The 25,585-nt window shown below is 52.9% G+C and overlaps 1 protein-coding gene across 1 annotated transcript; it reads right to left on the bottom strand.

Moving 5' to 3' along the window:
• Positions 1 to 11,304: 11,304 nt before the first annotated feature.
• On the bottom strand, positions 11,305 to 13,775 carry LOC142419973 (E3 ubiquitin-protein ligase PHF7-like). The gene is made up of 8 exons (XM_075523405.1): positions 13,720 to 13,775; positions 13,475 to 13,599; positions 13,040 to 13,131; positions 12,859 to 12,948; positions 12,456 to 12,580; positions 11,962 to 12,228; positions 11,628 to 11,741; positions 11,305 to 11,476 (listed from the first exon to the last, which is right to left on the bottom strand). The coding sequence occupies exons 1-8, from the start codon at positions 13,773 to 13,775 to the stop codon at positions 11,305 to 11,307; spliced, it is 1,041 nt and encodes a 346-aa protein (XP_075379520.1).
• Positions 13,776 to 25,585: the final 11,810 nt, after the last annotated feature.

Raw genomic sequence — 25,585 nt, 5'->3', positions numbered from 1 at the left:
CCTGCGTGGGAAACCGATGCGTTACGGCCTAGACAAATGGTTTGTGCGGTGGGTGGGGAACTGGCTGACAGGCCGCACCCCGAGGGTGGTGGTAAATAGCTCCTTTTCCAGCTGGCAACCTGTCACAAGTGGGGTCCCCCAGGGATCAATATCGGGCCCAATGCTGTTTAATATCTTCATAAGTGAGCTGGATGATGGCATCAAGCGTACCCTGAGGAAGTTTGCCAATGATACCAATGAACCTGAGTGGGGAAGTGGCCGCTTCAGAAGGGAGAGCCACCCTGCAGGAAGACCTGGATAGGCTGGAAGAGTGGGCTAACAAGAACCTTATGAAGTTCAACAAGGACAAATGTAAGGTCTTGCAGCTGGGAAAACATAATCCAGGAGTGCGGCACAGGCTGGGATCTACCTGGCTGGGGAGCAGCTCTGTGGAAAGGCACCTGGGGCTCCCGGTGAACAACAAGCTCCAGATGAGTGAACAGTGTGCTGCTGCGGCAAAGCAAGCCAACAGGATGCTGGGTCGCATCAACAAGGGCATCACCAGCAGAGGTAAAGAAGTCATTATCCCACTCTACTCAGCGCTTGTCAGGCCACACCTGGAATACTGTGTTCAGTTTTGGTCCCCGCTATACAAAAACGCTGTGGACAGGCTGAAGAGGGTCCAGAAGAAGGGCCACAAAGGTGATGCAAGGACTGGGATGCCTGCCGTATGAGGAAAGGCTGAGAGTACCGGGTTTGTTCAGCCTGGAGAAAAGAAGGCTTAGGGGAGACCTTATCACCATGTTCCGGTCTTTAAAGAGTGGCCACAAAGAAGATGGAGACTCCCTTTTTTACAAGGAGTCACATGGAAAAAACGAGGGGTAATGGGTACCAGTTACTCCTGGGGAGACTCCAATTAGACACAAGAGGAAAATTTTTCACAATGAGAAGAATCAGCCATTGCAATAGTCTCCCCAGGGAACTGGTGGATTCCCCAACATTGGACACTTTTAAGATTTGGCTGGACAGGGTGCTGGGCTGTCTTGTCTAGACCTTGTGCTTTTGCCAAGAAAGGCTGGACCAGATGATCCTTGAGGTCCCTTCTGACCTGGTATTCTATGATTCTATGACTCATTTTGTTACCATCATTAGGGATGACCATCCTTGCTAATAGAGATTCCCTTTGCAGAAACCAAATGAAACCTCTCAGGAGGAGCTAGCTGTTTTAACTCTTGACTATTTTCTGGCTTTCCCTGCCTTTATGGAGCTGGGTCAGAGTCCCCTCAACCTCAGGAATTGCTCTGCAGTTAAGCAACAGTAGCATCAAGTTCCTAATGGGGACTCATTTCTGCCTTGCTCTGCTAATCCTTAAGAAAGACTCATGCAGAAAGACTCTCAAAACTGTGACCTGTTTGTCTGGCCAGCCAAAATACGTTTCTTACAATACAGATTCCTCCTACGTGGCCTACTAGTGCTAACCAGCCACTTAAGTCAGAGGAATATGAAAGCAGCTCTTCCCAGGAAAAGAAAAACAACAACACAACACCCCACCCCCCCCACCCCCCCACCCCCAATCCCTAAAACCCAACAAGAAAGCTACAGACTACCAGAAATGTTAGTTTTCAAACTGGCATTGTTTGAAAACAAAAACACACTTCCCGGCAACAAATGGAAACGAGTAAGTAAATTAAGTTTCCTTTTAGTACCTCAAAGTAAGAAAACAAGACTGTCAATTGTGTTTTGTGGTTATTGTCCGTGTTCCATTGCTATGTTCACGTATAAAAAGAGGAATAAAATCCTATAAACCTCTCTTAACTGGGTCAGAGGAATAGCCACTCTCACACAGATTGTTCCCGACTGAGTCAACAGTATCGGCCACGAAATGAACCACAGAAGCATACAATCACTTAGGTTGGAAAAGACCCTTAAGATCGTCGAGTGCAACCGTAAACCTAACACTGCCAAGCCCAGCACTAAACCATGGCCCTAAGCGCCACGTCTACACGTCTGATGCTGAGCAAATGCCCCAGCTGCAGTTTTCGCGGAGGGGTCCTCCTGTTTTTGCAGCGCTTGTGTCTGCTGGCACTTGCAAGGAGCCTGCCAAGACAATGCTGCATGTAAAACATTCAGCCTCCAGCTGGTACGTCCTTGACCTGGATTTGGAAGAGTGACCGCATTGTGCAACTCATCAATCCACATAAAATAAAGGACATCAGTATTTGCATTATCCAACCCCTCCAGCCTCTGTTCCTGCAAAACAAAAGAACCCCAAACGTTCCTACGAGGAAGGGTTTGAACGCAGGCTGGTATTCAACCTACAGAGTTGCAAGACTCCCACGGACAAGAGGGAAACTGGCCTGCCAGTTTTCTTCTTGGTAAGTCTGTAAAGCAAGTGTCTTATGACGGGCCAAACTGAGCCTCTCCTGTTGCCTTAGCGTGCACTGATCTCATGACACATTGCTTTACGGGGCTTGCAGATAAAGATGACGGTTAGCCTTGGGACAAGCTGACAGTTTTCCAGGATTTTCTGCCCTTTTCAGCATTCACGTTCTACATCCCATTTGGTAGAAGTAAAGATTGAAAAAAGAAAAGGATAAGGTTGATGAAAGGTGAATAATTATTATTGTAAAGGTGGATAATAATTATTACAATGGTGACACTTTTTATTATGAATAAGATTATGTTCTTATACGTAAGTATCATTATATAGAAGAAGGCTTGCCTTTTCTGTTGACTACTGATTGGGTATTACTCTTACTATTCACTGACTACTTAGCTTATTAGGCAAGAGGATGCTTTTTTGTATTTCTGAGCCCTGCGAGTATTTGTTTAGGACGTCACCATAATGAAAACGGCCAAGCTAACTCCTTGACTTGCAACCGCACCAGGTAGAGAAGGAAAATGCTGTCAGGTTTGTGCTCTTGATCAGACGTCTAATCATAGAAGTTTACCAGGGCGTGATTGCTTCCATGAAGGATAATGGGTTTTGCTGCTCACCTGAACTCTATTGCTGCTCGCATCCCCCTTCCCAACTCCTCTCCTGCTGCATTCTACTTTTATAGGGCACAGTATTCCTAAACGTTGTCATTTTGAGCTGGAAGAGGAACGACCAATGCCTAAAGAGAAGCACCTTTGCTAATTCTGCAGTTAACCTCACCGTAGAATTCAGAGTGGGGTTTTTTATATTTTCCGTGAGGATCAGTTCCTACATGTGCCTACTCCGGTTTTGCATGAAAAACAGATTTTGCTTATGAGATGCCTTGCAACAGGATTTGTGAGCCTGGCTTTGCCTCATACCTCTCCTCCTTCTGCTTGCTGGCCGTGGCTCCTCCTGGCTCTGCCAGGGTGGAGAGCAAAGCAGGGGTCTTTCAGGAAGCACATCTGTCTGGCGTGCCACGTCCATCTCTATTCCACTGTCACCAGGCTCTTCGGAGTGCAGCTCTGGAAAGCAAAAGCATGAGGAATGACACGTGTTGGGGTCGGCTGAGCTTTAAAAGTCATGACTACACCTGATGATTCAGTAGGGTAAACGAGGTCCAAAGAATGTGTGGGAACATGGCTTCTGTGAAGTAAAAAAAGGAAAAAACTACACGCCAACAGCAAACGGACATCAGTGCTCTGCGTCAGCCCTCTGATGCCATGTGCTCTGCAAGCCCTGCTGCCCTCCCTCGGAAGGATTCCTAAAACAGTCCGTCACTCAGAAGATGTCAGACCACTAGGAGTCACCATGAAGAACGACAAACAGTTCCTGGTTGAGTCAGTGGTGACAAGGCAAACGCAATAGAAGGACAATGACAGCCCATTTGCTAACCATCTATGTTGAAAACATGTCTCTTTCTTCATCACCTGATCCTCCCGAGAGGAAAAGGCAGAACACGGAACGCACAATCTATTGGGTCAGGACAACCGTGTTCTCTTCCTACCCCTTGAGGAAAAGGGGGCAGAAAAGCCCTTGAGGAAACAGCACATCTGACACGTGTCTACTTGATTGGAATTGTACCTGCCTCCTACAGCAGAGCTAAGAAACCTTCCTCAGAAAATCACAGAATAAAATAAGGGCTACTGAGTACACAAGATGATCTGCACTTGTCAGTAGGAAGGGCACAAGACCAAAACTTCCACGCCAGACCATGTCAAATGCGCTCTCGGTGGAGAAAAGCCTCTGTGCGGCTGGGCAGCAGTGCAGCAGGCTCAGCGGGGCCCGAGCTGTGGGAATGTTCACCAGCCTCAGGCCGTGTCTGATGAGCATCTGGAAAGAGTAAAGAAAGAAGCCCTGGCTTGTTTCCCAGAGTGTGCACTGAAACCTGAGTAAAAGTCACTGAACCTCTGGAAAAAGGTCACCCTCCTTTAGCTTACTTTGTTAGTGTTAAAAGCAGCTAATTATAGGGTGTTCTAATGGCAAGGATTAGAGAACCTTAACCCGAGGTGATGTTCCCAAGTGCGTCAGGAATTGAATGTGGTAGGTGTGGCTGGATCCACGACTTTTTGGATTTAGATGAAATTAAAACCCCTTCAGCATCCTACCTGTCTGCACATCAGCACGCTCCCTGCCATCCTCAGGCTCAGGTGCTTTTGGCTACAGCTGCTTCTGTGCTCGCTGTTTGGCCACTGCTCTTCCGTGGATTTCTCTCTGCCCTTGAGTCTGAGGACAACTATGTGGGATCCTCTGGGCTGAGGGGAGGGGAAAAAAGAAAAAAATCCAGATTACTTTCTATATGTAAATGCTACTTAGGCTACATGCTGTCCAGACTTATAGAGAGAGCTTTAACCTAGATTTAGTGGGGGATGAGGAGGAGGAAAAGGAAGAACAGGAGGAGACTGAGGAAAAAGATGAGGAGGAAGAACAGGAGAAGACTAAATGGGAAGAGGGGGAAGGGGGAGGAGGAGGAAAAGGAAGATCGGCGGGGGAAGAACAGGAGGAGGAAAAACAGGAGGAGGAACGGGAAGAGGAAGAAGACAGGAGGAGTAGGAGAAAGAGCTAGAAGAAGAGGAGGAGGAGGAATAACAAAAGGAGGAGGAATAACAGGAGGAGGAGGAAAAGGAGGAGGGTGAACATGAGGAATAAAAGGAGAAGGAGGTAGAAGATGAGAAGGAGAAGAAGAAAGAACAGGAGGATAAGGACGAGGAGGAACAGGAGGTAGAGGAAGTACAAGAACAGGAAAAAGAGGAAGAGGAAGAACATGAGGAGGAGGAAGGAAAAGGACGAGGGGGAACAGGAGGACAAACGGTAGGAACAAAAGGAACAGGAGGAACAGGAGGAACAAGAGGAAGAAGACAAAGACAAAAAGGAACAGGAAGAAGAGGAGGAGGAGGAGCATGAAGAAAATTAACAGCAGCCCCCCTCAATCGTGCAGGCCTCGCATGTGTGTCTCGCAGGCACCCTGAACATCATGCACAGGGTCTTCCTTGGGAAGGACCAAAGGCGGACGAATGGGATGGATCTGGGTGAATGCAAGGGGTGGGGGCGGGGGGGGGGCAGGGTGGAAAAAAGGAGCAGGGAAATCACAGGCTCATAGGTTCATTCAAGCTGGAAAGGACACCAGGGAGACCTCCTGCAGCCCTCCAGCTCCAGGCAGCACCAGCGAGGATGTCAGACCATGATGCTGGGGGGTCCGTCCAGTGGGGTCTAGAAAGCCTCCGAGGATGGAGGCCTGAAATAGCATGGCTTCCCAGCTTAGCATTAACCACTATTTGAATGGCTGTGGCTGTAGCAGGGGGGCTCTCTCCCAGCCATCTTCTGTTCACATTGCTCTAAATAGCTTCGTAATGGCAGCAAAGATGGCCACCTCATGCTCTCTCCCTTTTCATGTCTTCCAAGGATACATGAAACAACAGGGGTTGTGCTGCAGGTCTGTGAGGGACCCCAGCAGGAGCTCCCTTTACTGTGAGAGTGGCTGGTTATTCTGGGTGGGTGTGAAGATGTAGAGAAGTGGAATCAAAGAAGCAGTTTTGGTTGGCAGGAGAGATGGTGGCTTCAGCAAAGCAGTTTAATCAGCAGCTGGCATGGAGGAGTTGTGGAAGGAGCTACACGCCTGCCTTGCTCTACAGCACTGGCACCTGCCTGAACCTGTCTGACCTGCCTCTGGCAAAAGAGCAAAATGCAAGGGAAATGTTTCTCATGCAAAGCTGCAAGTTTCTGGGCTACAAGGTGGAGGAGAACTGAAAACAAATAGAAGAAAACAGACGCTAAGCACGCATTTTGTGTTTCTTTTCCTTTGGTGACTCTTAATACTAAAAGCACCACCAGTTCCACAGCCTGAGAAATATATGGTATTCCATAGATCAGTAATAGCCTTGCATTTGGGTTACAGGGCATCGACGATCTCTGTTTTCGTTACTGCGCTGTGCTGGTTTTGGCTGGGATAGAGTAGTGTCTTCCTAGTAGCTAGTATGGGGCTATGTTTTGGATTTGTGCTGAAAACAGTGTTGATAATACAGGGACGTTTTCGTTATTGCTGAGCAGTGCTTACACAGAGTCAAGGCCTTTTCTGCTTCTCACCCCACGCCACCAGCGAGTAGGCTGGGGGTGCACAAGAAGTTGGGAGGGGACACAGCTGGGACAGCTGACCCCAACCGAGCAATGATTCCATACCATATGGCGTCATGCTCAGCATATAAAGCTGGGGGAAGAAGAAGGAAGGGGGAGGACGTTCGTAGTGATGGCCCCTGTCTTCCCCAAGCAAGCGTTACGCGTGATGGAGCCCTCCTTTCCTGGAGACGGCTGAACACCTGCCTGCCGATGGGAAGTAGTGAATGAATTCCTTGTTTGCTTTGCTTGTGTGCGTGGCTTTTGCTTTACCTATTAAACTGTCTTTATCTCAACCCACGAGTTTTCTCACTTTTACTCTTGTGCTTCTCTCCCCCATCCCACCGGGGTGGCGGGGGGGGAGCGAGCGAGCGTCCGTGTGGTGCTTCGATGCCAGCTGGGGTTGAACCATGACATGCACCTAAAACCTGTGCATTTTGCACTTCCTTGTGAGTAGAGGCAGAACAGGAACTAGAAGGCGAATGCCTACTTGCCGACTTCAAAAGCTGGAGGTGGGAGTCCAATTTCTTTTAAAAAAAAAAAAAAAAAAAATCTTATCACTACTGCAATTCCTGATGTCCTCTGTTCATACCTGGAACATTTTATGTACCTACATCTCTTTACCACACTAGAGAAGATGCTGAGGGAGGAAGGCTTGCAGATGTAGCTCATCTAGTCTAACCCACAGCCGCCTTTAATGATGTATGCCTCACTTCAGCTTTCATTGTGCAAAACAATCCCTAGAGTCACATTGATGCAGCCTGCTTTATTTCTGGGTGCAATAAGCCCTCACATACCAGATTTGTGGTTTCATAAGCACAATTCTACTGGATCAGTCAGTTCAAAAGGAAACGGACTGCCTAGCAGGTATCAAAAGTTCCCAGGAAAGGATTAATCTGAGAACTTGAGAAGCTGTCAGACCTGTCAGGGGAAGTCCTTGAATCGTCTGGGACAAAGACAGGCAACAGGACATTCTCCAGCCTCACGAGGCAGAGCTGTGTGCTGAAGAAAGGGCACTGTGACATGAGTTTCTGGTGGAGTCCTTGGTACTACAGGAATGGCCCTCCCAAAATCTCATCTCAGTTCAGGGATTTACTCGGTTTCAGCCCCACCACGCCTCGTATCAGCAACTGGAAGGCAGTGGATCTCAGGTGGAGGCAAGGGGCGCTCTCCCCAATCCAGAACAGTCTGTCTCCGCCACGGCCTGTGCAGGCCTGTCCCTGTGAGCTTGAACTTCTCTGGCCCAGGACTCAGCCTGTAGTTCTTCCTCGAGAAAGCAGTCCTAGCACTTCTCAACATCATTCTTCGCAGGCACTCTTTCCACAGTGGGTGTCAGACAGACAGACAGACGCCTAGAACAGAACTTGCTGGGGAGGATGCTGCCTTCAGACTTCTCCCTTTCTTGGAGGCTCATGTACCTGGGCTGAACAACAGGGATAAGCCAAAAAGTAGTCAGTGTCCTTGCACTAACGAAATCATACAAGAGCCCAAAGCCAAGATGCCTTTCCTGCTCTCAGTCCCACCTGTCCAACAGCTCCAAATCTTCCCAAAGCAGACGAACCAGCCTAGCAGATAAGGCATAAAGCCACACTCCAGCCAACCACACTGACCCCACAGCAACCAAAAGTACAGGCAGAACCAAGCAAGAAACTCACAGGCAACCTTTGCACCGAGTTTGAGCCAGAAGCACTGAGCTAGCCCAGGGCTACAGCAACCACTGCTACCAAACACGGCTGAAACTGCCTATGACGTTGCATCTTTACATGCGTCCTGATGAGACGCTTCTGCCTTTCTCTCCTACATTGTATTCTTCAATACAGGACTATGCACCTGGTTATCTTCTATTTAAGAGGTGAGATTAGATTATTCAGCTATCCAAGACAGAGAGGGAGTGAGAGAAAGAGAGAAATGCAGATGAACTAAACTACAAAATAATATCATTGACTACAAAGCAAACGACCCAGAGAGCAGCTGTGGAAGAAGTACACGGAAGTGTTTGCAGGTGAAAACCTAGCATGAGACTAAAGACTCGTTATCTTACTCAGCATCACTAGAATGCAGAGGATGCTATCAGAGCTGATCTGACACGTGCCAAGACATTTAATAAAGTCAAGTTGCTGTTTCCATCCAGCTTAAAAATGTCAACTTCCATCCCTCTCCTGTTTCGGAATATCCAGATAGCGAACCATCACTGGAAGCCTCATTCGCTAGACACTTGTCTGATGAACCGCTTTGTGACAAAAAGCAACAAGACAATTCAACAGGAGCACAGGCTGCGCAAATTCAATGCTCGCCAACAATCTCATACGGAGCAGAAACTAAGCTGAACCCAAGAAAAGCTAGAGCCCTTGCCAAGTGATGTAAGTGCCGCAGCAACTGCACTGGCAGAAAACCTCTTGAGCTTCAGCTGGCCTTGGGAAGGGATTTCCTAAAGCCTCTGTCCTCCACGGCTACCCCAGCAAGCAGCAGTGGAGCAGCACTGCCCGGCTCCCCTCCTGCAGCACTGCCAAGCAAAACAGCAGGCACGATGCAAAAATCAGCCTCCATCAATGGCCCTGAGTGATCTGCATCAGAGATTCAAGAGAAGGGATAAGGCAATGAAACAACAAACAAAACCACATCATTTACTACCGAGGCAGAGCAGACAGCACGGTGTGTACTATCCTAAAATACTCTAAATGTGAGAGACACGATTTCACCTCAAACAGGGCAAGTGAAAAACCTCTGAGGGTGGCACCCCAGCTCTTCTCAAGGGTGGCCAGCCGGGTACCCGAGCTGCTGAAACAAGCAGCCAGAGAGCAGCGGTGCATGACCGCAGCGGTGCCCAGCACCTTACGAGATGCACTGCTGGCACTGCTGCAAGGACAGGGTTTGTTTCCACTGGAGCAGATGCTGCTTTCAATAGCTTTCCACCCAGCAGCAACCCCCAAACCAGAAATAACCCTTAGAGCTCACATCCAGGAACAAACCCTCAATCCAGATGCACCCCACACCTGGCAGCACCCCCCAGACCTGGCAGCATGCACCTGACACAGCAACACCCCCAAACCCTGAAGTTTCCCCCCAAAATTGGCAGCAACTACCAGACGCAGGCACACCCCCCAAAACCTGTCGGCGACCTCCAAACCCACAAACACCCCCTAGCCCCGGGGCACACCTTAAACCTGCCAAGAGTCCCCCAAGACCAGAAAGAACTGCCAAATGCTGAAACACCCCCAAACCAGGCACCTTCCCCCAGACCAGGCAGCAGCTCCCAAAACTGGCAGCACTGCCGGCCCCAGCGGGGCGCAGCCACCCTGAGCCCAGTGGGCTGAGATCGTGCCGTGGCAGCAGGGACAGCCCCCGGGCCAGGATCCCCAACTCGGTCAGCACAGGGAATGGCCCAAGTCCGGCGACAGCCTCACCACCAGCTCGGCTGCGCTACTGCCACTCCCTGGTTCGTGCCAGGGCGCTGGGGCCCAGTCAGGGCATCGTGGGCAAGGCTGCCCTCCCTGGGGCAGGGAGCGCCCTGGGGGATGGCAGAGCTGCGCCTGGAGGTGGGGAAGAGCTGTTGCAGGGGAGTGGGGAAGGGGCAGAGACCGCGGGTGCAGACAGGGCTCAGGGGGGTGCGTGTGAACATCTCACCGGGGGAAAGCGCTGCTCCAGAGTGACATTGAACAGCAGCCTCCCGGGGCCAGCAAGGCCTGAAGCACATTACCAAGGTGCTGGGTGGCCAGCCAAGGCCAGCAAGGCCTGAAGCACATGGCCAAGGTGCTGGGTGGCCAGCCAAGGCCAGCAAGGCCTGAAGCACATGGCCAAGGTGCTGGGTGGCTGGCCAAGGCCAGCTCGTAGGGAGGAAGGTCTGGGGAAGGCGCTGCCAACGCTGAGGGTGAAGACAATCCCCAAGACGCTAACAATCCCCTAACGCTGCCCCTTGAGAAAGGCAGAGGAGGATGACTGACAAATGAGTGTGGGATCTCCCCGTGCAGAGGAGATGAGCAGCCAACTTTATTGTGCTGCGGGATGGGGGCCAGCACTTGGGGCTGGTGCGTGACTGGTCAGCAGCGTCTTCCAGGCCGGCTGTATGGCTTTTGCGCCCGACGTTGTAACCGTAAGCAGTGTCGGATCCGGATTGGCCCAATGTGGCTGGAGCGGCTGCTGCTCTCGAGCGCCAGAGCGCCAGGGGACAGCCCCGATGCCACCTGCCTGGTGGAGCTGGAGCTGCTGCTGCTCTCGAGCGCCAGAGCGCCAGGGGACAGCCCCGATGCCACCTGCCTGGTGGAGCTGGAGCTGCTGCTCTCGAGCGCCAGCGTGCCAGGGGACAGCCCCGATGCCACCTGCCTGGTGGAGCTGGAGCTGCTGCTCTCGAGCGCCAGAGCGCCAGGGGACAGCCCCGATGCCACCTGCCTGGTGGAGCTGGAGCTGCTCCTCTTGAGTTCCAGAATGCCACGGAACAGCTCCAATGTCATCTGCCAGGCAGTGCTGGAGCTGCTGGGCTCAGCACTTGGGGCTGGCACATGGCTGGTCCCGCAGTGCTTTCCAGGCCGGCTGTATGGCTTTTGCGCCCGCCGCTGTAACCGTGAGCGGTGTCGGATCCGGTCTGGCCCAGGGTGGCTGGAACAGCCGCTTCTCGCAGGCGCTGGGAAGCCTTGGAACAGGCCCAGTGCCACCTGGCTGGCGGTGCTGGGGCTGGCAAGCTCCAATTCATTGTTGCTGGAGGCTGTGAGGGGAGGCAGGAAGGTCAGCAGCACGGCCACCCAACCCCAGGGCAGGAGAGGCCCTCCTGGAGCCAAGCCCACCCTAAGCCCCTGCTACCAGGCCTAGCCTTGCCCCCGGCCCCAGCGCAGTGGCACCCGGGTGCTTTGCCTCTTACCAGTGGCCAGGCCAGCACAGCAGTCGCACTCCCAGGTGGTTGCACTGTTCCTCAAGTAGGAGCAGCGTCGGTGGATGCCTTCGGCAGCGCAGGAGCTGCACAGGAGCAGTTGCCAGGACCTGGGGAAGCAAATAGGTGCTGGTTGTGAGGACAAAGTGATGCAAGCAAGGGATTGCCTGGCAGAACCCTTGTTCTTAGTCCTTCCTCCCCGAGCACGTGGGGAGACAGAGATCCCGTGCAGAGCCCGAGATTGCTGCTCTGGCAACGTACCCCTCTTCCTCCGCCTGCTCCCTGCCTCTTGGACACAGGCACTTGCGGGCATTGCAGAGGATGTGCCTCTGATATACCAGTCCGAAGGCTTGGTTGCTCTCCCACGATGGTTGTCTGCGGGAGAAGGAAGGGAAGGTGTTGAGCCCCTGCTGCCCCAGCATCGGGCAGATGCAGGCCATCCCTGCTCTTCCGTCCCCACCCCGCTTCCAGCTCCTCCGTGAAGCAGAGGACAAGAGTCAGGGGACAGCAAGAAGGCCAGGCCTGCCAGGGCAGTCCCTGGCCTGGCACCGCGCTTGTTCCTGATGTCTTGTGAGTTGGGAGGAGAAAAACCAACCTCTTGGAGACTCGAATCCCCATGGTGAGCATTTCCATGACAAACTGATCTTTGTTTTGGCAATGCAAGCAGCGGAAGCAGACGCCAGCGTGGACAGCCTGTTTCTGGATGCATCTCCGGTGGAACCAGGCGTGTTGGCATGCTGGGCACACCATGGTGCGGTAGGACTTTTTGTCCTCCACGAGGTCCAGGCAGATGATGCAGGTGCTGTTCTGCTCTGGACTGGCCTGCACTGCCTGCTCTGGGCGGTGCTCCCAGCAGAAGGACCTGGGGGGCAGATGGAAGGCATGGGTGAGGTGCAGTGAGAAGTGCCGAGTCCTTCCCCGGCGATGGAGAGGAGGGCAGAGGAGGTGTGAAGGAGCCCCAGCCCCTATCCAGGTTCTGGCTCTGGCTGTGGCAGGCTGCTGGGAAGTGTCCCTGTGGGCTCCTGGACCTGCTGGCAGGAGTGGGGTTGGAGACGAGGAGGCTCCTCCGCGAGGGCCAGCAGCCCTTACCTGTACAGGCCAAAGAACTGGGTGACACATTCACCCTCTGAGGCGCAGGGGAGATGGAAGCTGCGGTTGCACCCCTTCTTCCGGCAGGTGATGGTGGCACCTGCCTCGCCGCAAACGAAGCAGCGCTGGAAAGAGCACAGCAGTCCCCTCAGCGGCAGGCTCAGGGCCTGCGTGGCTGGCCCCACACCTCCGGTCAGGGTGCAGGCTGTGGGCACTGCCGGCTCACAGCCTACAGATCCGCCTGGCACACGAGGCTTTTGCCTGTGCCGGAGCCTCTGTGGAGCTGCTGGGAGCAGGTGTTTGTCCCAGAGCTGGTGGAAGGGCTGGGATTTCTTTCTTGGGGTCCAGGAGGAGCTCCCACAAACCCCCTCCTGGTGCAAACCTGCTCTTGCCAGGTCCTCACCTTCTGGGCTGCCTCCTGGATTGCGCGTCTGGTGTCCTCAATGAGAAATCCGTTCCGGCTCTCTTGCGGAAAAAGCCCACTGGCAAGAAACTGCAGAGCGGAGAAGGCCAATGGCTCATTAGGTCGGCAAGGAAGAGGCCATCCCTGGCAGAAAGCTGGAGGGAGCCCTGGGAGAACTCACCAGGCAATACGTGTGGGCACAGAGCCCTTTCTTCGCTGTTTTGCACCCACAGATATCCGGGTCAGCCTCTGCCCGGCGACACAGCATGCATGCTGGAGGGGAGAGAGCAAATACCGCTGGGAATGAGCACCTCTGCAGGGCTGGGGGAAGTGTCCCTGTGGGATCGCCCCCAAGGCCCTGCTCTGTCCCTGCCTAGCTGGCTGAAGGGCAGGGCTGGGGCCTGTGGAGAAGAAGGGGGCATGGCAGGCATGGGTGCCCCAACAGGTGCCCACAGCCCAGCCCGGGCCCCGCTTGCTGAGGAGAGGAGGGACCCTGCCCCAGGGCAGCTGGGGAGCTCCTGCCTTCCCCTGCCACCGGTCTTGGCTGCACGCAGACTGCCCTGACAACCCCTCTGCCAGCCATGGGGAGTTGTGGGGAGGGATACTTGGCTCCCACCTTGCTCCCTCGAGTCGGGGTCCTGCTGCTTCATTGCGACTATGGTGCACGTCGACAGCAAGCGCTTGGAGAGCCTCTGCCCCAGCAGCGCCGGGGTTTCTCCTCCAGATGCTCCTCTGCCAACCCTGAGGGAGCAGCGGGACACAGTGAGCTTGCAGCACAGGCCCCAGAGCCCCGAGGTTTCAGGCTCCCCTCCTCCCTCGGCAGCCCCAGGCAAGCCCCTTCCTCCCCTGCCCTCTCCTTACCTCACCAGGTCGCACTGACGTACGGCCAGAACCCAGCAGCCCTTTATCCAGGCCATGGCGATGGGTCACAGTGGCCACTGTGACATCGCCACCACCTGTCTGCACGTGCCCCCGGTATGGGCAAGGGCATCTTTGGCTACCTGCCACCCCCCCTGTGACACGGCCACCTCGGCACCCGAGTCAGGGGGGCGGCTGCTCTTGCACCGTATGGGGCTGCAGTGCTGGCACAGGTCGCCCAGAGAGGCTGTGGAGTCTCCAGCCTTGGAGGCAGGCCCAACCTGGCTGGATAACGGGCCTGGGCAGCCTGCTTCAGGGGGCCTGCTTGAGCAGGCGCTTGGACTAGATGGTCTCCAGAGGTGCCCTCCAACCTCAGCCATTCTGGGATTCCGTGAAAGGCGGCCTTACACGTGTTGACAGAGACCTTATCGATCACAGGCACGCCTAAAGTGGCGAGCCCAGGAACGGGAACGGGGCCAACTGCATGGGGATGTGGACAGCACTAAGAGTAGGGACTAGGATGTACCAAGCAAGGGGGTGGGGACCTTGAAAAGTCTGGGGACATTGCAAGCGTGTGACAGGGGCAGCACCAAGCACAGAGATGGGGACCTCACTGAGTGTGGAGTTGGTGACAGCGCTGAGCATGTGTACTGGTTTTGGATGGGATAGAGTCAGCTTTCTTCATAGTAGCTTGTATGGTGCCATGGTTTGGATTTGTGAGCAAAGCAGTGTCGGTAACACAGCGATGTTTTAGCTATGGCTGAAGAGCGCGTGCACAGTGTCAAGGCCTTTTCTGCTTCTCACACAGCCCCGCCAGCGAGTAGGCTGGGCGTACACGAGACGCTGGGAGGGGACACAGCCGGGACAGCTGACCCCAAATGACCAAAGGGATATCCCATACCTTATGATGTCTGCTCAGCAATAAAATTGTGAGCTCTTGTTGCTCCTGGACTGGCTTGGCATCGGTCATCTGGTGGTGAGCAATTGTGTTTTTTTGCATCACTTGTTTTCTTTGTTTTGTTTTGTTTTGTTTTGTTCCCGGACACCTGACTTTTCAGAACTGTTCGTGTTCCTTTTAGCCCTAATGATTTAGTGTTACGGCAACAACAGACGCCCAGGCTCAGAGGTGACCCAGAAAAGGTCGTCCAGACCATTTGGGGTATCCTCAGAGCATATGATCCAACTTGGGCAGACGTCCAACAATCATTTGAATCAGTGTTTGCCCCGGATGAGCGTATACGAATCCAGGAGCATAATCAAAGATGGGCTGCAGAAGCCGCTGGGAGAAAACCGTGGCCGATGGCTGACCCAGGGTGGGATCATAGTGCGGAAGCAGGGAGGAACACCTTGAGACAATGTAGAGATGGACTTTTAGAATCCCTGGAGTGAGCAGGATGAAAAACAACAAATTGGAGGAAAGTGAGAGGATGTCAGCAAGGGTTGACAGAGCACCCATCTGATTCCTAAGCTCGATGAGCTAAACAAACGAGAATGTATGGAGGGGACAACCTTGACAGCTGATCATTATTGTTTCACTTTTTGTTTCGCTCCTGACAGCTGCAAAGATTTTTCCAGACATGCTCCAGGATGGCAAGGGAAAGGAAGAGATGAAATTGGTAGTATATCTACTTTTGTCTTTAATGGCAGGGATGACAAACAAGAAAAACTGAGGAAAAAACACAACAGGAGGAAAAAGTTTCCTTGCTAGCTGCAGCCCTTAGGGGTCCAGGACCCTTTTTCCCAAGAGGAAGGGGCTAAGGGCAAGGACGCCATAAACCGCGAGGACTTTTTTCCTCTGAAATTCCCAAGCCGATCGCTGCAACTATTGTGGGCGATGAGGACACGGGAAAAAAGATTGCCCCTTTAAGCCCTGTTTTCCTCTGACACCACAAGCTACGCCCAGTCTAACCGTGACTTCCGAATTCAATTCCCCTGCAGCCGCACAAGAACAGAATTGTTCCCAAGACTGACAGCTACGGGGAGCCTGTTATGCAGCAACCATCAGTAACGCCCACGTGATTTTAAATACTATAAACCCACAACAAGAGCTCCAACTGAGCCTTACAGTGGGGGGCAGGGGGAAATTATTTGTGCCTCATAGATACGGGCACTATGCATTTGCCTCTAAACAAACGACCACAAAACCTGAACCCAGTGGGACAAAAATATATCATGGGAATTGAAGGAAGTCACCCCCACACGTACCCTTGTGAGACGAGACGCCCCTCCAGGTAGGGCCCCTGTCAGTTACACATTCTTTTACACTACTTGAAAACTGCCCAACAAATTTCTTAGGGAGACATTTACTCTGCGAATTGCAGGCAGATTTAAACTGCTGCCCGCAGGGCATGCGGCTCCAGATACCCATCCAGAATTTATCTCAACTAGTTGCCCCATGACAGGAAAGCCCTAGAGACTTCACCCTACCAAACGAGCTGCAAAAACTCCTGGCCCATATTTGGGGGTGGGATCCCACTGAAGCGGGACTCCTAAAATCCACCAAACCAGTTATGCTCCAAACTAAAGAGGGTCCCCCGCCTTCACTCAAACAATACCCATTAGCTCATGAAGCCACTGAAGGGTTATTACCCCTAATCCAAAGTTTTTTACTCCAAGGGATAGTAGAAGAATGCCACTCACCGTGTAACACCCCTGTTCTACCCATGAAAAAAACCTAAACCAGGCCCGGATGGGAAACCTGTCTACCGATTCGTACAGGATCTAAGAGCCATCAATGAGTGGGCAGAAATACCCCACCCAATAGTGCCCGATCCATCAACTATTATTACCTTAGTCCCCCCAAATTCTAAATTTTATACTGTAATTGATTCATGCGCAGCATTCTTCAGCATCCCCATTCAGCTGGATTCCCAATTTATGTTTGCCTTTACTTGGGCGTAACTTACTTGGACCCGAACTCGACTTTATCCCCAGATCGCATACAAGTAATCCAAAATATTCCCCAGCCACAAACTAAAAACCAGATGCGAGCCTTTGTAGGAGCTGTAGGATGTTGTAGACCGTGGATTGCTGCTTTAGGAGAATTAGTGAAGCCAATCCTCAACAGTATACATCAAGATCAAGCAGAACCTTTGCAATGGAGGGCGGACCAGATGGCTGCCTTTGAAAAACTTAAGCGAGCCTTATTGGCAGCCCCTGCACTTGGCCTCCAAATGATGATAAACCTTTTACCTTATACGTACATGAAAGAGAAGGTACCGCCTCTGGGGTACTGACACAAGATCTGGGGGGGCAACAAAGGCCTGCACCGTATTACTCTCTGCAATCAGATCCAGTCCTGTCAGGATCTATCCCTTGCAGGCGTGCCGTGCCGTGGCTGCTGCAGCTGCTTTAACAGACCAAGTGAAAAATATAGTCCTAGGGCACCCCCTAGAAGTTCAAGTACCCCGTGAAGTTGAAACAATCTTGACAAATCATGTAAATCAAGCTTTCTCGCCTCAACACCTTCATAAATATGAAGCAACACCCCGAACAGCTGACAACATTACTCTGAAACGTTGCAACACTTTACATCCAGCTTCCTTACTTCCACTTCCCCACGAAGGACTTCCACATCACGGCTCTATAAAAAAGTCACACAAGAATCCGGAAGAATAGGAGAAGACCTCCAAGATACCCCTCTTGCAAATCCTGGTTTGAATCTATACATTGACGGTTCTTCATATTACCTAAGTGGATGTGGCATCGCGGGCTTTGCAGTTACTACAGAAAGCAAAGTGTTAATAAGTGACTAAGCGTTAATTAGCCCAGGCTAAGTGCACAAGCAGCCCAATTACTTGCCCTAACTGAAGCCTGTCAACTAAACACAGATAAATCGGTTAACGTCTACATAGACTCGTGTTATGCCTTCGGACTGTGCCACGCCACAGGAAAATTTAGAAACAAAGAGGATTTATAACCTCAGCGAGAACACACATTTCAAACAAAGAACCAATTAAAGGACTCGTACAAGCCTATCAGCCAGGGATGAACAAGTAACACCACATATCCTAAATATTCAGCAAACTATAAACCAAAATCAGAATCGGGCCCAACTGGCACAGCCAATACCGCTCGAGGCATCATCACATACCTTTTCCCCAGGGGGTAAAGTAGGGATAAAGGTACATGAAGGGAAAAATGTTTTGTCTCCAACACGGGAAGAACCCTGCCTTGCATTACCAACCTCTTTTTCTGTAATAAAAGTGGAGGGTAGGGATTCCTGGATTCATCACTCCACAGTAAAAAAGGGACCAGATGGAAAAGACTGACCCTATGACAGAGACACCTAATTCGTAAAAATACGCCCTCACAAATGGTTATACAGAACCGAGTGGCCTTAAGATTACGTTTTAGCAGCACAAGGCGGAGTATGTGCCCTAATTAATATTAGCCGGTACCTTTATGTCAATCAACATAAAAAAACCGACAGATCTTGAACAAATTAAAACTCCTTTACGAGTCCTACGTGCAGTAGGACAAGAACAAACTTTGGATGCTTTAAAATTGGCTAACGTCAAGGTTTCCTAATATTGCTCAATAGGCAGAGGAGGAATAGAAGGAGGAGGAGAAAGAGGAAACAGGAGGCAAGAGGATGCAGGAAGAGGCAAGAGGAAGCCAGAAAAGGCTACAGAAGGCAGCAGGAGGAGGGGGCAACAAGAAGCAAGAGGAGGCGTTAGGAGGAAACAGGAAGAAAGAGGAGGAGGAGAAGGCAACAGGAGGCAACAGGAGGAGGGGGAGTAAAAGGAAAGAGGAGGAAACCGGGCAAGGAGGAAGAGGAGGCAACAGGAAGAAAACAGGAGGGGGAGGAAACAAGACACAACAGGAGGAGGAAGAGGAGGAAAATGGCAAGGAGGAGAAGGAGGAGGAGGAAACATGAGACAAGAGGAAGCAACAGGAGGAGGAAAACCAGGAAGCAACAGGAGGCAACAAAGAACGAGGTGGAGGAAGAAGAGGAGGAAGGAGAGGAGAAGGAGGAGGAAGAAGAGGAGGAGGAGAAGGAGAAGGAGGAGGCAACAAGAGGTAAGAGGAGGAGAGAAGAGGAGGAGGAGGAGGAGGAGGAGGCAACAGGAGGCAACAGGAGGAGAAGGAGGCAATAGGTGGCAACAGGAGGCCAAAGGAAGCGGAGGCAAAAGAAGGCAGCAGGAAGCAACAAGAGGAGGTAGAAGAAGAGAAGGAGGCCCAGGAGGCAACAAATAGCAACAGGAGGAGGAGGAGGAGGTGAAAGGAGGCTAAAGGAGGAAAAGGAAACAGGACGCTAGAAGAGGCAAAAGGTGGACAGAGGAGAGGAAGAGGAAAAGGCAACAGGAGGCAATAGGAGGCAAGAGTAGCCAAGAGGAGGAGGAGGAGGATGAAAACAGGAGGTAACAAGGGGCAAAAGGAGGAGGAGGAGGCAACAGGAGGAAGCAGGAGGGAGAGGTAACAGGAGGCAACAGAGGAATGAGAAGGACGAGGAGGAGGACAAACCAGGAGGCCTTAGGAGGCAAGAGGAGGAGGCGGCAAGAGGAAGCCGAGGCAACAGGAGGCGACAGGAGACAAAAGGAGGAGGATGTAGAGGAGGAGGCAACAAGAGGCAAGAGGAGGAGGAAGAGCAGGAAACAGGAGGCAACAGGAGGCCACAAGAGGCAACAAGATGATGAGAAGAAAACAGGAGTCCAGAGGAGGCAAGAGGAGGAGGAAGAGGTAAAAGAGGAGGAGGGAACAGGAGGCAACAGTAAGTGGAGGAGACAAAAGGAGGCAACAGGAGGAGGAGGAGGAAGAAGAGGCAAGAGGAGGCAAGAGGAGGCAACCAGAAGAGGAGTCCAAAAGGGGCAACAGGAGGCAACAGGCGGAAACAGATGGAGGAGGAGGAGGAAGAGGAAAAAACAGGAGGTAACAGGAGGAAGCGAAGGTGGAGGAAAAAGGAGGCTACAGGAGGAAAAAGGAGAAGTAGAAGGAGGAGGCAGCAGGAGGCAGCAGGAGGAAGAGGAGGAGGAAACAGGAGAAGGAGGAGCGGGCAATAGGAGGCAGGAGGAGGAAAAGGAAGATAAGTCAATAGAAGGCAATGTGAGGAGGAGGCAACAAGAGGCACCAGGAGAAGGAGGCTGAGGTGGAGGAGGAGCAGAAGGAGGCAACAGGAGGCATCAGGAGACAACAGGAGGAGAAGGAGGGAACTTGAGGCAACAGGCTTAAATAGGTAGAGGAGGCGGAGGAAAAAAGAAGGCAAAAGGAAGCAACAGGAGGAGGAGGAGGAGAAGGCAAGAGGAGGAAACAGGAGAAGGAGGCAACAGGAAGCATGAGGAGGCAAGAGCAGGAGGAGGAAGCAACCTGAGAGGCAAGAGGATTAAACAGGTAGAGGAGGCAGAGGAAAAAAAGAAGGCAAAAGGAAGCAACAAGAGGAGGAGGAGGAGGAGAAGTCAACAGGAAGCACCAGGAGAAAACAGGAGAAGGAGGAGGCAACAGGAGGCCCCAGGAGGAGAAGGCCACAGAATGCAACGTGAGGCCACAGGAAGAGGAGGAGGACTCAACACGAGGCAAGAGGAGGAGGAGGAGGAGGAGGCAGCAGGAGGAAAAAAGAGGAGGAGAAGGAGGAGGAGGAGGAGGAGAAGGGGAAAGAGTAAAAAACAGGAGTCAACAGGAGGAAAAGGACTGAAGAAAAGGTAGAGGAGAAGGCAACAGGAAGAAAAGAGGAGGAGGAGGAAAGAGGAGGCAATGGGAAGCAAAAGGGGCAACAGGAGGAGAAAGAGGGGAAAGAGGAGGAAACAGGAGGCAACAGGGGAAGAAGGCAACATGATGCCACCGGAGGCAACAGGTGGAGGAGGAGGCATCAAAGGGCAACCGTAGGCAACAGGAGGAGGAGGCAAAAGGAGGAGGAGGAGGTAGCAAGAGGAGGCACAGGAGGAGGGGGAGGCAACATGCAGCAACAGGAGGAGGAGGAGGAAGAAGCATCAGGAGGCAACAATTTAGGCGGAGGTACTTAATGCCTTCTTTGCCTCAGTCTTTAATAGTAGGGCCAGTTGTTCTCTGGGTACCCAGCCCCCCGAGTCGGAAGATAGGGACGGGGACCAGAATGGAGCCCCAATAATCCAGGGGGATATGGTTAGTGGCCTGCTACACCACTTAGACATTCACAGGTCTATGGGGCCTGATGAGATCCACCCGAGAGTACTGAAGGAACTGGCAGAAGTGCTCACCAAGCCCCTTTCCATCATTTACCAGCAGTCCTGGCTAACTGGGGAGGTCCCTGCTGACTGGAGATTAGCAAATGTGACACCCATCTACAAGAAGGGCCGGAAGGAGGACCCGGGGAACTACAGGCCTGTCAGCCTGACCTCGGTACTGGGAAAACTGATGGAGCAGATCATCTTGAGTGCCATCACACGGCATGTAGAGGATAACCAAGGGATCAAGCCCAGCCAGCATGGGTTTAAGAAAGGCAGGTCCTGCCTGACCAACCTGATCTCCTTCTACAACAAGGTGACCTGCCTAATGGATGAGGGGAAGGCTGTGGATGTTGCCTTCGGAGGCAATAGAAGGTAACAGGGGGAGAAGAAGGAGGCAAAAGGAGGAGGAGGAGGAGGCAACAGGAGGAAACAGCAGGAAAACGGAACAGGACACAACAGGAGGCAAAAAGAAGGTGGAGGTAGAGGGGAAGGCATCAGGAGGTGACAGGAGGTGACAGGAGGACAAGGAGGAAGAGGTAATAGGAGGCAACAGGAGGAAACAGCAGGAAAACGGAACAGGACACAACAGGAGGCAAAAAGAAGGTGGAGGTAGAGGGGAAGGCATCAGGAGGTGAGAGGAGGACAAGGAGGAAGAGGTAATAGGAGGCAACATGAGGAGGAGGAGTGTGACGGTGTGCTTCCCCCGCCCTCGACCTTTATCTCCTGCAACCCTGCTTAGGTGATAACCACTAGTGGTGATTGTAAATGGATGCATCTGGTCACCATCGGCTCAAAGTGGATTCAGGAGACAGATAACAACACAATAGCCTAAGGGTTGGGCTATTAGCCCAACAATAGCCTGTGTTGGGCTATTGTGTTGTGCCTAGGGCTATTGTGTTGTGCACCCACCCAAGAAACTAAAACCTGTGGTCGGCATGCAAATATGACTATGAGTCAATCATCTTATCCCCCATAAATAGTGAGCAGCCCAAGAGCCCTTTGAGCTCTCCTGCACGGCAGCGGGCTGCACGCCAGGATTTCCCCTTGAGCAGGGACGCCTCTCAAGGTTACTCCTCGAGGCTGAGAGATTCCTTGCCGCAACAGATCCTCGGTAAGTGACTAATAGCATGCTAAACTTTGAAATCTTAGCTAAGTGATATAAAGGATTGATTGCGCATATATATATATATATATAATCCTTTAGACAGAAACCGTTGACCAAGTCTGGGACTAGGACTGGATCTAGCCGCACCTAGACTCCTCTCTGAGAAGGAGTTTAGAAAGCAAGGGGATCCTTTTCCAAACCTCATGACTCAACGGGAGGGTCTCCCTGACAGTTTTGTCTGACCCTGTCCTCTATGCAGTAAATAATCGAGTGCACCTCGCCATCGAATCTTGTTAAAACACTGTCGCATTGAACTTTGTTAACTCCCTATTCTGTATCAATAAACTATATTTTTACTTCTCTCTAATGAGTGAAGTGCACGCTCACTCCATCCGCGACAAGGAGGAGGCAACAAGAGGCAAAAGGAGGAGGAGGAGAAGGAGGCCAGAAGAGGCAACAGGAGGTGTTGGCAAAAGGAGGCAACAAGAGGCAACAGGAGGAGGAGGATGAGGAGGAGGCAACAGGAGGCAAGAAGAAGCAAAAGGAGGAGGAGGAGGCAACAGGAAGCAACAAGAGGAGGAGGAGGAGGAGTACCCAGCAGGCAACAGGAGGCAAAAGGAGGAGGAAGGATGAGAAGGAAACAGAAGGCAACTGGATGAAAAAGAAGGAGGAGGAGGCAACGTGAAAAAATATGAGGCTACAGGAGGAGGAGGAGGAGTAGGCAACAGGAGGCAAAAGAAGGCAAAAGAAGGCAACAGGAGGAGGAGAAAGAGGCACCAAGAGGAGCAACTAAAGAAGGGGAAGGCAACAGGAGGAAACAGGAGAAGGAGGCAACAGGAGGAGGAGGCAACAAGGAGGCAACAGGAGGAGGAGGCAACAAGGAGGCAACAGGAACAGGAGGAGGAGGCAACAGGTTTAAACAGGAGGAGGAGCAGGCAACGGGAAGGAACAGGAGGGAACAAGAGGCAAGAGGAAGAGGAGGAAGGGGAGGAGGAGGAGGAAACACCCCCCTATTCCCTCTAGGTTTTAAGCACATCAAAAGTCAGGGATGGAGCACCTGCCACATCCATTTGTCTTCAGCGATTCAGAAAATCCAAGCCTAGTGCTGAAGTTGTTACTCACAGGAGTCATTCCACATCGTGACCGTTGCGCCTCTCGGGAACAGAGGGGAAAGCTCTGGATGACAAAGGATGTCAGGACACGCTCCAGAAAGAGAAGATCAGTGCAAGCAGGTCCCTGTCACCTAATTGCAAAGAAATAATTCTAGCTGAATGAAATGAGTACCCAAAACGAAACACACCAGAGAGCGCTGCAGCCTGACAGCCCTGCCATCACTGTCACAGGGCCCCAGTTCAGAGCAATTACGAAAGCCCTTTTGAAAGGCTCAAATGCATGTCACCTCCTCTGAAGAGGACCTGCTGCTTACCCGTTGCCAGTGTTAGCAGCAGAGCCCTCTGGCTCTCCCGCCCACACTTTCCCACCTTGTATGCAGGAGCGACCGGCTTTGAGCTGCTATTTTAACAGCGCTCTTGGCCGTGCTTCTTTTCTGTCTCACTTCCTACTGTATCAGTCAGGGTGGGCTTCCCGTCATTCTAGACTGAGCCCAGCTTCTCAGCAGGAGGACTACACTGCTGCCCCATTGCATTGCCCCATAATTATCAAACAGTAAGTCTACCCACAGCTCATATCTATCTAGTCTATAGCCTACAGTTGGGAAGGTATAGACCAGCCTATACTTATATCCTGTGTCTACCTACTCTATGATCTGTGCAGAAAGTCAAATCAAAATTACCTTTAATAGAGCATGGAACTGCGGGGGAAGGGGGGAGAAAGAAAAGGTGGAAAAAAGGAAAAGTGTAGGCACACAATTAAACAAGAAAGGAGCTGAGTTATCCCGAAGGCCGGCTCAGCCCACCTCGCTTTCACTGGCAAAAAGCTGTGAAGCTGGGAGGAGAAAAAGCTGACTTTGGTGCTAGGCTGCACACAATTATTTGAGTTCAGATGTGAAACAGCAGAACAACCTTGACACGGCTGCTTTCCACTGTCCCCCTACCTGTGTGCATGCTGTGACTTCCTCGTTTCCCTGAAGTCCTCCCAGACTAACAGGGACGTGGCATCTGTCCAGTCCACATGCCATGAGGAGAAACAGTTTTGACTGTGAAGGGGGTAGCAAAGAACTGCATCTGCAGAAGCAAGGGGGCAGCCGTGCCTCGGCTTCGGAGATGCCCAAAGCTGCCCTGAGCCCCGCCAGCCTCTGGCACCCTGGCATTTGCTTGGCTCTGAAGCCCTGCGGGGCCTGCCAGTGCGGGGGAGCCTCAGGGACAGACGCGAAGGACAGTGCTCAGCCCCCGTGGGGAGAGTGACAGGGCTCTGTCCTTCCTTCTGGCCACAGGAGGATGCCCTGGGCCTCGCCAGGACAGGGCGTCTCTCCTCCTCAGCCCCGGGGCAAGGCGAGGCTTGAGGAAGGCTCTGGGTGCTGGGGTCAGCACGGGCAGTGTGACCAGGGGCAGAGCCCTGCCTCCTGCCAGGCGCCGGCCTGGCCGACGCCAGCAGCTCCCGTCACGCGGCTCCCGTCACGCAGCTCCTCCTGCCCAGGGCTATGCCTGGCAGCACAGACAGACCCGCGTTTTGGGAAAGATTTGCCAATCCAGAGCAAATGCAGGGCAGCTCCTCTCCTGTCCCCTCCCCTCCCCTCCCCTTCCCTTCCCTCCCTCCCTGAGCAGGCTCAGAGCCTGCGAGCGGACCGAGGGATGGCAGAGCTGTGCACACACCTTGTGCTGCCAAGAGAACAGCTCCTGGTTAAGTGGCCCTTCTTGAAGGCTGTGTCTCCGCAGGCCCAGTGTCCCGGCTGGCTGAGGAGCGAGCTGCAGTCAGGGGGTGAGATGCTGCGGCAGGCGGGCTGGGTTGGGTGAATGCAGCAGGACGAGGCCTGTGCCCCAACAGGGCCCTTTCCTGGACAGCCTGTCTCCTCCAGGAGAGGGCCTGGACAGGAGCTTCTGGCATTTGACTTTATTCCTCCGAAGATGCCTGAATTAAACCCCAAAAAAGCTACAGGATAATAACAGGCAGCTCCTCCTGCCCATGGCCGTGGCTGCCTGAGATCAGCCCCCGAACACCCAGCCCCAGCTCCAGGGTCTGTGGCACTGCCGGGGGCCAGCGGGCGCAGGGTAGCTCTGTGAGGTGAGGCCCCGGCTGCCTGTGCCCGCCCAGCCGGTGCCGGGTGGCTCCAGCCCGCCCGGCAACAGCAGTGCCATTGGCCACAGCTGAGCCAATCAGGGGAGCCAGAGGTGGCCTGTCAGTCACAGCCAGCCTGGTGCGGGGCTGGGGGGGGCAGAGGCCGAGGGGCTTGAGGAGAAAGGGCTGAGAGACGGGCCAGGGGCAGCTGGGGTGAGGGGGGACCAGGGCCAGGGCCAGGGCCAGGGCGAGGGAGAGAGAGGAAGAGGGAGAGGGCCAGGGCCAGGGCCAGGGCCAGGGCCAGGGCCAGGACTGGAACTACGACTGGGCCCAGGCCCAGACCCCCGGCCCAGGCCCAGGCCCAGGCCCCGGCCAGTCCCAGGGGTGCTGCAGGTGCAGGAGCAGGCATCTCCCAGCGTGGACAGACGTGGGGGGGACCTGGAGACTT

The sequence above is a fragment of the Mycteria americana genome, chromosome 23, assembly GCF_035582795.1.
Source record: "Mycteria americana isolate JAX WOST 10 ecotype Jacksonville Zoo and Gardens chromosome 23, USCA_MyAme_1.0, whole genome shotgun sequence".
Classification (NCBI taxonomy): Eukaryota; Metazoa; Chordata; class Aves; order Ciconiiformes; family Ciconiidae; genus Mycteria; species Mycteria americana.
Note: the sequence above shows the minus strand (reverse complement) of the source record. Positions and strands in the feature narration are given on the sequence as shown.

Bases quoted from the DNA above. Each gene is read 5' to 3' on its own strand.
- LOC142419973 (XM_075523405.1), bottom strand. From the start codon at position 13,775: ATGGCCTGGATAAAGGGCTGCTGGGTTCTGGCCGTACGTCAGTGCGAC. The intron at 13,132-13,474 runs GTGGGAGCCAAG...TCTCCCCTCCAG, and splicing joins CCCCGACTCGAGGGAGCAAG to CATGCATGCTGTGTCGCCGG. The intron at 12,581-12,858 runs GTGAGGACCTGG...TGCTCTTTCCAG, and splicing joins TCCAGGAGGCAGCCCAGAAG to CGCTGCTTCGTTTGCGGCGA.